Below are 12156 nucleotides of genomic sequence, written 5' to 3'. Positions count from 1 at the left end.
TAAAACTTTCAGCCCAGCCAGCGAGGCTCAGGGGTTGAGCATTGACCTGTGAACCAGGAGGTCATGGTTCGATTCTGGTCAGGGTATATGCCTGGGTTGCGGGCTCAGTCCTCATTGTGGGGCGTGCAGGAGGCAACGATCAATGATTCTCTCGTCATTGATGTTTCTCTCTCTCTTTCCCTCCTTTCCTCACTGAAATCAATAAAAATGTATTTTTAAAAACTTTCAAATAATGCTTCGTAGTTCTTGATCAACATAAGAGCTGTTTCTCTGTTTACTAGAATTCTTTACTTAGTATCATATTAAAACAACCAGTGCACATGTCCTTAAATTAGGCACAAGACCAAAGAATTTTAATAACCTCTCCCCAACCATTTAGTCTGGAACTTTCCTTCTCTTTGCCTTCCATTTCCTATCTTTAGCTTTTCTCTTCTTTTTTGACTCTTCACATACCTTTTTTTAATTAATTAGCCTCTTTTTTTTTTTTGCTTTTACATAGGAATTTATTGTTTTAAAAGATACTGTATTATAATATTTCCACTTACGTTCTTTTTTCCATTGTCACTTGATTCATTTTGCTCTAAAATCTGTACATGATAATGAGAGTAGTTCTGGGAATGGTGATTTCAAAATGTATCATTCTTTCGAGGCAAAATTAGTAAGGAGACTGCTGGATGAATAACAGTGTTAACATAGGAATAAATAGTAGATGGGTTAATTAAAAATAAACTTCATAGGACTTTAAAGAAAAACACTTGGCATTATTTAGTCATCAAAGGCATTGGAGACATATATCTATATAGGTCTAACAATAAATGCTTTCTTCTAAGAAAGAAGCAACAGGCATACTTTCTGCATAAAATCCAGGAATGAGGAGGAAGCGATAGTATAGGAGTCTGTCGTGGACTCCTTATAGAATTTTCTGTTTTTTGAATGTGGAATAGCAATAAAAAATTATTGCCCTCTCTTTCTACTCCATTGGATTTTCTGAATAACCTATTGTCACAAGAATGTATCCTTCTTTCTTCTTGCAAGTAAAACTTTGGAAAGTTTAAGGTTTTTTTTGTTTTGTTTTGTTTTGTTTTTAATGAGAAAATATATTATATTCTATCACCTCACCACCAAAACTTACTCTCGCTCTGGCCAGTGTGGCTCAGTTGATTGGAGTGTCATCCTGTACACCAAAAGGTGGCGGGTTCAATTACCAGCCGGGGCACATACCCAGGTTTCAGGATCAATCCCTGGTGGGGGCTTGTGCAGGAGGCAACCCTTTGATGTTTCTCTCTCCCTCTCTCTTCCTTCCTCTCTCTCTAAAATCAATTTAAAAAGAAAAAAACCCACCTTCCTATTAACTTGGAATTGTTATCAAAAAAGTATATATATCACCCTAGCTGGATTTGCTCAGTGGATAGGGCATTGGCCTGCGGACTGAAGGGTCCCAGGTTCGATTCCGGTCAAAGGCACATGCCCTGGTTGCGGGCTCAATCCCTAGTAGGAGGCATGCAGGAGGCAGCTAATCATTGATTCTCATCATTGATGTTTCTGCCTCTCTCTCCTGCTCCCTTTCTCTCTGGAATCAATTAAAAAAATACATTTTTAAAAAGTGTGTATATCAAGTTGCCAAGGGCGAAGCAGCATCACTTTTTGATGCAATTATGGTCAGAAAACTGTTTTCCCAGAGTTTGAATCTCAGGACTATTTATACCTGCAAGGACATTACATACTAGTAGAAAGACCTTCTCCCTGACTATCAATTCTATTTCCCAAAGGCCAGAACTATGCAATGCTTCCAAGGAAAGCTATGGACCTGTACTGGACAAAGCCTGCTTTGTTCGTTAGTGACAGCTTTTGCTTTCTTTAATTCTGTTGCAGTTTTCTAAAATAGTTCTTTAGATCCAATAATAATCTTTTTTTAGAAGGCATAAGTGAGTCAGTACAATAATGTAAGTACTGTAAATTAATGTTTTCCATTTACAAAGTTCTGATGCTGTTAAAATGCTGTGTAAAAGCAAGATCTGTTACAAGCTAGATGGACATGAAAGATAAATAAACAGATGAAACTATTAGATTATAAATAGAAGGAAACACAATATATGTAAGTCAAATAATTATGCTGTACACCTTAAACTTAAAAAAAAAAAGAAATTGGCACCTCTAGATAATGGAGTAAGTATCTGGTTGCAAAAAACTATAGATTTTAAAATTTTGGACAAACAACTGAAGTTTCATGGGTAAAATGAGACTTTATACACTTTAAATCTAGATATTTTTTTAAACCCGATAAGGTATAAGAAGTAGAGGTAGAATTAAGACTCAGTAATTTTGTTGCTTATCACCAAACCTAGTGACGGGGAGAAGGTAGTGAAGGCTATGTTGAAAAGTAAGTTTTCTATGGACTCCCAATTGCCTGTACCTTACCTTGCCTTCCAACATGGTTGATTAAGAATTGGTTGTAGCCGAAACCGGTTTGGCTCAGTGGATAGAGCGTCGGCCTGCGGACTGAAGGGTCCTAGGTTCGATTCCGGTCAAGGGCATGTACCTGGGTTGCGGGCATATCCCCAGTAGGGGATGTGCAGGAGGCAGCTGATCGATGTTTCTCTCTAATAGATGTTTCTAACTCTCCATCTCTCTCCCTTCCTCTCTGTAAAAAATCAATAAAATATATTTAAAAAAAAAAAGAATTGGTTGTAATACGGATTCTAAAATGAACACTGTCTTTGGCCTAGGGTTTATTGTTGAACTCTGTTTTATCCCTTATCTCTAGAAAGTAAAGTAGGTATAATAATGTATCTATAGCAAATAATTAATGATAACTTTATTGAAGATGAAAAAGGCTAAGTAAATTTTAATAATACTATCCATTTATTTAAAAATCACCCTAGAAATTCACCTGGAACAACTAAACTTAAACTAAAAAACTTGAATTAAATGTTGGCCATAAAAACTTGGGAGTTGAAGAAAGAAACTACTAAAACTCTGCATAATACATAATATAGAAACAAGACTAAATGTGAGGTGCTACAACTTGAATGAGGGAGTAAAGTAGTTTAAATATCAGGGCATAGTTTCAGGGTATTACTCAAACTGGAAACTCCAAACTCTGATTTGATTAGTTATCTTCCTCTCCCAACAACCGCCCCCTCCAGAAAACATCAAGACCTCCAACTCTGTGAATTGCTTTCCTAGTTGCCTGTAGCTGTATGACTCAAAGAAAAAGATGTTTTCTTTGGAACACACAATCATAAAACTAAAGCCAGCATCCTACACCCTGTTTTCTGTCAAACAAAAGGAAACTTGGAGGGAAACTACCTTGTGTTGGCTCTCACGGAAAGAATGGGGTTATAAAGCCATTTTAAACTTCATAATTAGTTTAAACAGAAATAATGGAATACCCAAATGTGACTCCAAGCCTGTATTTCTTGTCAAATTGGAAATGGGAGGGAGATGGTCGTAAAATCAGAATTATTGAGAACAAGTGGTTCATGTACAAATTTGCCTAAGAACAGTTTCAAATTCACATCTCTTATGGGTATATTAGAGGTCCAATGCACAAATTTGTGCACAGGTGGGATCCAGCTGGCCTACCCCGATGGGGGCCCATTAGGGGCGGGGCTGGCTGGGGAGAGAGGCCGCAGGAGGGCGCCAGGGTATGTCTGGCCCATCTCGTTCAATCTGGATCAGCCAGACCCCAGCAGCAAGCTAACCTACCGGTCGGAGCATCTGCCCCCTGGTGGTCAGTGCCCGTCATAGCAAGCGGTTGAACAGCCTTAGCATATCATTAGCATATTATGCTTTGATTGGTTGAACAGACGACCAGACACTTAGCATATTAGGCTTTTTATTATATAGGATAACAAATCTGAGGTATAATTGTATCAAAAATAAAAAAAGAGGGATGATTTGTAGTTACATGAATATACTTTTTGTCGTACAATTTGTTGATTTGTTAGTTTCTCTTTCTATTGCAGTTTTCTAAGTGATGGAATTGAATTTTCTTCCTATCAGACAAAGATTTATAGTCAGAAACCTGGACTAGTGTACCAGTTTTAATAGATCCAAGAACGCTCCAGAGATTAGTGACTTCAGTTAGATATAGTCAGGCCCTGCCCTCAGGATTTATGCATACTTTCAAGCCCTTCATTCTATAGCTGGAAAGTTTACAGCTGGTGAATTTAGATCACTTTTAAATTTAGTTTCTAACTTATTTAGCACAAGATTGTACTCATGGCAAACAAGGGTGGTACACTTAAAGAATACAGGACTAGAAGGTGTCGTTTGGGTAATCCAAATCTGCTCACTTTAACATGTGTCACTACTTTAAATACCAAAAAAATATATCCTTGAGTGGTTTAATTTTCTTACTGTTTCAGACTATGATTTTTATGTGGTAAATAATTTTTTTTTGGAAGCTTAATGTGTAGAAAGAATTATTTTCTTTTGTGTATTTATGTATATGCTGGACTTCATTTATTAACTGTGATGGTTTGATAGCTCTCACTTCCCATTGTAAAAAGTAAATGTTTTTTTCCAATTATAAAAGCCATACATGTTTATTGTTAAAAAATATATAGGAAGCTAGCAAGAAGAAACACAAGTCTCTCATAATCCTACCATTACAATATATTTACATTTTGGTTTAGTTCCTTCATTCTCCTTTTAACAAAAATTAACATAGTTTAAATAATGTGATGTGTAATTTACATATATATTTATATTCTACTTTTAATCTAGGATTATTACTCTAGAAATCATTTTAATGATTATATATTATTTTATATTAATTTTCCCCCTTTTTTAGTTTTTGGTTACTCCTTACCCAAGAATATTTTTTCCATTGACTTTTAGAGGGAGTAATAAGGAGGGGGGAGGAGGGGAAGAGAGAGAAACATAGATAGGAGAGAGACACATCAATTGGTTGCCTCCCGAACTCACCCTGATCAGGGCCAGGGAGTGAACCTGTAACTCAGGTATGTGCCTTTGACCAGTAATCAAACCCAAGACCCTCTGATGCTCAGGCCAATACTCTAACCGCTGAGACACACCAGCCAGGGCTGTTTTATATAAAATTTTCAGTTTGTTCATATACCTATTATTGTACTTTCAACTCATCCCCAATGATTTACCACCCTAAATAGCACTATCAGAAGTAACATCTTTGAGAAGCTTTTATTAGAAAAAATAATCATATAATTTATATAGAGTTGGAATTAAAATTTTGAAAAAAATATGTGCATGACCCTAGCCACTATTCTAGTTATAAGTAATACCTAGTTAGATAACAAAGAAGATATGCCCAAATGGAATTCAATAGTGAGAGACCAATACCTGATTCATGGACTCTTCAAAGTTGGATTTAGGCAGACTGCTGAGTAGGACTTTCCTATGAATTTTACCATTAGTCTACTTTCAGTCTGCTACGTTTCCTTCTTGAAAATACTCTTGGATTTAATTAGGGAAGGCTTGACTGGCTGCTCCCCACTGTCATTTAGTTATTTGAAGGTCCTTCCCTTCCTATGTAGGACATTTGATAGAATCAAGTTTTTGTGATTTCCCTTTGGTGTCAGCATAATGGATTGAGTGTGAAAAGAAAAGATGATTTACTTCTTTCCCATTTCATTAGGAATGATTAATCTACTTCTCTTTATTATTATTTTTTCTAATATCTTTCATGCATGGGAACACTCTCATGATTCAGAATTTCTTTCTTTCAGGAGGTACCTACCTAAGCAAAAAATGTGTGGGAAGAATTTTATCAACACTTTATTTTAATCAGTTATAGGTGTTGCTCTTGAATAATCGCTAAAAGTTGAGTTTCCAGAGCCCTCCCAGACTAGTCTCCACCAAAAATGCCTAATAGTATGACTTCAGATTTCTTTCCCATGTATGTTATCAACAACATAAAGATCTGCATCCCGCTTCTATCACTTATGCTATGTGCAAATAGAAAGCACCTAAAAAATGAAGCATACAAAGAAAAGCAGTCCATGGCGGGGGGCGGGGGGCGAGAGCCAACCAAATGACAGTATGAAGTGCTGAAGTTAAATAAACAAAAACACCTCAACTTCCAACTGAAAATATCATACTCAGTACACATATCCTTCAAAAATGATTAACTGAAATTATCCTAATTGGAAACATAGAATTGCAGGAAGAAATGAAGAGTATCTGAAAAAGCAAATATGTAGGAAATATAAAATAATATTGTTTGTTAAAACAACAATAATTTCTGTTTTATTGTTATGTATATGTAATAAGACATGACTATTTACACAAAGAGCAAATAGAGTTGAAATGTTGTAAAATTCTTGCAATAAGTAGTAAACATACTAACTTAATGTAGATGGTAACCAGTTAAGAATGAACAGGCCCTGGCCGAGTAAATCAGTTTATTAGAGCATCATCCCATATGCTCAGTGTCCAATATGCCAAAGAAGCAACCAATGAATGCATAAATAAATGGAACAACAAATTAATGTTCTCTCTCTCTCTCTCTCTCTCTCTCTCTCTCTCTCTCTCCTCTCTCTCTCTCTCTCTCTCTCTCTCTCTCTCTCTCTCTCTCTCTCTCTCCACTCCTTTCTCTCCCCTTCCTCTCTCTAAAATCAGTTTTAGAACAATGAATGCACAGAGCAAGACAAATAGAAAATAGAGCAAAATGGTAGACTTAAGCCCAATTGTGTCAGTAAATACATTAACTATAAATGGATTAAACTCTAAAAGACAACAATTGTCAAACTAAATAGAAAAACAAAATCAAGGCAAAAGTGTTATTAGAGTGATATGGGGATTTAGTGATAAATGGATCTATTCAACAGGAAGATATAACTCTAAATTTGTATATACCTAATAACATAGCATTAAAGTATATCAAGCAAAAATTAATAGAACTAAAAAGAAGAAGAGACAAATCCACTTTCATTGGTAGAGATGTTAACATACTTCTCTCAGTAACTGATAGAGTAAGCTGACAACAAATCAGAAGGATATTATTTATGCACGATGATTACCCAACTTGACCTAATTGGCATGTATAGAACACTCACTCAGTAATTGCACAGTACACTTTCTTTCCAAGTGCACATGGGACATACTATGTTAAAATAACTGCAAACTTTTATATTGATTTTTTAATGTGTTTATTGATTTTTAGAAAGGAAGGGAGAGAGAGAGAGAGAAGAGAAAGAGACATTGATGTGAGAGTGAAACCTGCTTGTCTTGTACCTGCGATCAAGCCGGAAATCTGGGCATGTGCCCTAACCAGGAATCCAGTCAGCAACCTTTTGGTGCAAGGGACAACACCCAACCAACTGAGCCACATCAGCCAGAACTATATTGTTTATTTTTAGTTTAAACTATATCTGAAACTAAGAAACTCAGGGAGCCCCTCACAATTCTGTAGGAATATTGTATATGAGTAAGAAACACTGTAATGATGCCATGATTTTCTAGTTCATTTTTCATCAACAATGTATTCGGTTACAGGCATGCAGAGAACGTTTGTCTCTGTCTCTTTTAACCTGTGTCAGGTTTCTAGATAACAATCTGGGATTGGGTTTAACAAACCTGTGTGATCATAAGAATCACTTGTGAAGATATTTTTAAAAATATGTTTTATTGATTTTAGCAAGAGAGGGAGGAAAACATCAATGTGAGAGAGAAACATCAATCAGATGCCTCCTGCATCCCCTCCCCTATTGGGGATCAGGCCCGCTACCTGGACTCTTAACAGGTTACCTTTTGGTGCACAGGATGATGCTCAATCCACTGAGCCACACCCATGGGGCACCTGTGAAGACTTTTAGAAACAGATTTCTAGTCCTGGCCAGTTTGGCTCAGTGGATAGATAATCAACCTGCAGACGGAAGGGTCTTGGGTTCGATTCTAGTCAAGGATACATGCCCAGGTTGTGGGCTAGATCCCCAGTAGGGGGCATGCAGGAGGCAGCCAATCAATGATTCTCTCTCATCATTGATATTTCGATCTCTCCCTCTCCCTTCCTCTCTGAAAGCAATAAAAATATATTTAAAAGAAAAGAAAACAGATTTCTAAGTCCCACCTTCCAGAGATTCTGTATTTTGAAAGGGTAACTGGGCTGATTCCAAAGTATTTGAACAGATTTGGGAGTCACTGAAATAATGTTCTGCTTGTCATAGGGAGAAGAGGGAGGTGGAGTGAAAAGAACATGAGAATATAAGAATATGAATGAATACATTTGGACTAATCACTAGTTCAGGGTTGGGTATGGCTGAACCCCACTGCATGAGGCAAGAGGCATACCCACTTGTAAAAGTTATATAAACATTAAAATTAAGTACATTTGCATAAAGCATCAAAGAAAAAAATACTCTTTTTACTGACTATATTCAGTGACTTTTTAAAAAATATATTTTTTATTGATTTCAGAGAAGAAGGGAGAGGAGAGAGAGAGAGAAACATCAGCGATGAGAGAGAATCATTGATTGGCTGCCACCTACTGAGGATTGAGCCTGCAACCCGGGCATGTGCCCTTGACCAGAATTGAACCCGGGACTCTTCAGTCCACAGGCCAACACTCTAACCACTGAGCCAAACCAGCTAGGGCTCAATGACTTTCTTTACATAAAGAAAGAAGAAGGCTCTTTTTAGCAATAGATGTAATAGTGGACACATTCATTTTTTTAATCATAAGCTGTTGGTATTTTCTATACACGCTGTACTTTTTTTTTTTATATAAACAACACTTGTTTTTAGTTCATATGCTAGCAGGCATAAATATACTTAAAAGGATATCATGATTTTATTGTTTTAATATTTAAGAGAAAAGGGAGACATAAATATATTGTTCAGTATAATGAAGAATTAAATTGGATTGAACTAAGTTCTACTTTAGAAATGATTAGATATTTGAGAAGACAATGGGAGCAGGCTAGATTGGCTATATTTCACTTAAGGACTTTACAGACAGGGACTTTTTTGTGAAGATATTAGCATCTAACATTTCTAAAGCTTTCGTGGTTTTTTTCCTTTGTAAAAGCATCAAATACTACTAACCTTTTTTTTTAAGTATTATTAGTCTGGGAGTTTTGTGTGTGTGTGTGTTTTTTTTTGTGGTTGGGTTGTCTTTTTTTAAATCTACCCCATTACTCTTAAGTAAACAAGCATTTTCCTATTGTCTTTTAGAAGTTTTTTCAGTTAGGATATTTAAAATGTTAGTCCCTCCTTCCCTCTGCAAGTAAGGTTACAATTTGAGAATGATAAGTTTATGTTACTTAGCTCTATTCTGAAAGGGTTACATTAACATATGTTAAATATTATGCTATGTTGAGGTCTGATTGACATTCCATAATTGGGAGAATAATGTCTTAGTTAAAGCACTAACTCTTGAAAGCAATACCATGTGTTCACTCTTGGGGGTTCATCTCAGGGTACCATTGAGGGGGAATTGTTATGACAGGAGTTCTAATGTCTCTGGCAACGACACTTTTTAAAATATGGTCCACTTTTATAATCAGATTCCACTGCATTTCATATGGGAGTTAAAGTAGTTGAGACCCAGGATGCCCATAACTAAATCATGCAGCTGGGAAGAAAAGAGTCCCTGTCCTCCGTCCTCTTGATCTGCTGTACTTCAGTGACCAGGACCCTATTTGGCCCTGTAATCTGGATACATCAAAATAATGCATCAGCAGCCATTGCTATATTCACTCTGGTAATTACGGTTATGGAAATCTGACCTTCATCAGTGGACTTTCCTAGACTCACATCTATTGATTAGAAAAATACTAATTTTGATACTGTTTTTAAAAAAATTAATGCATATTGATTGTATATTTTCTCTTATGAAAATATATCTACAGTATTAAAAATTAGTTTTAGTGAAGTTATGTCCTTTTATATCCCCCCAGAAAGTGTTATTTACTCCAGATGGAAACTTTTTTTTACAATAAATATATTAACTTATTACATGTGATAATACAGTATGTGGTCCTTGATATATTTCTATAAAGTAAAGGTTCCACTTTAATTTCAGGACTGTTATTCCACATGACTCTCTTTTTTTCTTCTCCTCTAGACTTCTCCAGAGAACCCTGGGACAGTAGGTGGAGTGCAAAACTATATTGTGTTGCCTTCCTGCTTTTTTTTGTTGCCTTCCTGCTTTTTAGAAGTATTATTCTTGGCCCAGTCTTGGCTGCTCCTTTCTCTGCCACTAAAGCTACCTAACTAAACCCTGCATGTATAGTCATTATGAGGGACTTATTTATGGTCTTTCATTTCAATCCTGTACATTTACCATGTCAGTTATGTTTTGTGAAATCCTTAAAATCAGAGTTGTCCCTAAGACAATATTGTGATAAGCAAACTGGAATTTCATCTCACCTCTACTTTCCCCCCCAACAAAAATAAAAGTAAAAATCCTTCCATTTTAAACCACTATCCTTCTATGCCCCTCCCCCCTGCCCCCCCACCTTAGTCCCCTTACAGTGCTCCAGAACTCCCTAGGGTCTTGTGAAGGCAGAATACAATCTGAAAAACAGATGTAAGAAAGGTGTTAACACTTAATGTGTCACCCCCTCTCTGAACTATTTATGTCCTGAAAGAGGAGGATAGGGAGAGGGTAGTGTTTAACAAAGAATAATGACTCACTCACAAATGATGAAATTCCCTGCTTCAGTGACAGGGGAGATAGTATGTTAGCTGGGGAAGACCTTCCCCATGCCAAAAGAATGAGAAGACTAACAACAGTAGGCTTCATGGGGCAAGATCTCATGCCTATTGGGAAGACATCCACATTTGTATGTGTGCCTTTAAGAGATTTTGAGCTGGTTATAATCATCTCATTGAATTTTTGTCCTAAAATGATGTCAACTTGGTTTGGTTCGTTTTCCTCCTCAGTAGTTTATCTGTCATGGATTTGGATGTTTGGTGTCTATGTGATGTCAAGGAGTCCGTCTCTGCATGATTGTTTATCATTGCTGTGATCCTTTCCAACTACAACAGGAAGAAAGGGGCAGGGACAATTTCTAGATTATGCCGAAATAACGAATTGGCTATTCTCTTCCCTCTCACCATGCAACAGAAGAAGCAGGCCAGCCCACTGCCGACCCAGGCATGATCATGGACAGTGTGGAAGCAGGAGGAGACATGACGCCTCCCACCAAAAGGAAGAGCAAGTTCTCAGGCTTTGGCAAGATCTTCAAGCCCTGGAAATGGCGGAAAAAAAAAAGTAGTGATAAATTCAAAGAGACATCAGAAGGTGAGATATTAAAATTTACATACTTATATGCATAGCCCATGGACATGGGCAATAGGGTGGTGATGACCTGGGGGGAGCGGGGGAGGGACTGGGAGAAGGGGGATACAGGGGAGAGGGAAATGGGGACATCTGTAATACTATCAACAATAAAAACATATATGTGAAAAAATAAAGATTTAGATATATGTTCTGAGTTAAAGAGGTCCTTATTATGGAAGTTACCTAACTTTTCATTCCTTTCCCAGGCTTTGATAACCCCCTATTTGAAGAAGGAATTGAATCTTTTAGAATTAAAAACCAATGGTTACTCACTAAGCCTTATATATTATAGCCTCATTCCCAAGTTGAAATATTGATGGGACTAAAGTTTATCAAGTGGTAAATGGAGTTTCTAAACTATAGCAAATCTTAGATGCTTCTTTTTTTCTACTCTGGCCACGTCCTCCCAGAGAAAGTATATTCATAAATACCTTATCGTTGAAATTTTAATTAAAAAAGATAAAATCATATAAGGATAGTTCCTTTTGGAAATACTATTTTCCTGATAACACAGCATATGAAAAAATTAAGTTTTTTATTATAAAGGTAGTTTTCCTGTTCTTTTCTTTCCAGAGACTAGAAAATTGAACCACTTTATACTTTTACCTGTGGAGTTAGAATGCTTAAAGTTAACCTTTAACTGCCACATTTCTGAGTGCTGTTTTCCAATTTAATGTTAGTTTTAGAGCGAAAAATATCTATGCGAAAACCGAGAGAAGAGCTGGTTAAAAGAGGGGTTCTGTTGGAAGACTCTGAACAGGGTGAGTTTGCACACCAATGGCATATGCCTGTCTGTGTACTTGGTCTTTGGTTCTGACTAGGTATTTGAATTTTCTTTCATTCTTTTGCCATTGATGGGGGTCGGGGGGGGTGATCAACTTTAAAAA

General features: G+C 36.7%; 1 protein-coding gene across 1 annotated transcript in view; it reads left to right on the top strand.

Moving 5' to 3' along the window:
• Positions 1-12156, top strand: part of LOC308516756 (mediator of RNA polymerase II transcription subunit 18) — a 105275-nt gene that overhangs the window by 70461 nt on the left and 22658 nt on the right. The window contains exons 3-4 of the mRNA XM_081087844.1: positions 11054-11230; positions 11950-12030. Coding sequence (XP_080943970.1) covers positions 11054-11230; positions 11950-12030 — 258 coding nt within the window. The remainder of the gene's footprint in view (positions 1-11053; positions 11231-11949; positions 12031-12156) is intronic.

This window comes from Myotis nattereri (genome assembly GCF_964212035.1).
Source record: "Myotis nattereri genome assembly, chromosome: 3".
NCBI lineage: Eukaryota > Metazoa > Chordata > Mammalia > Chiroptera > Vespertilionidae > Myotis > Myotis nattereri.
This window is presented reverse-complemented; position numbering and strand designations above follow the sequence as displayed.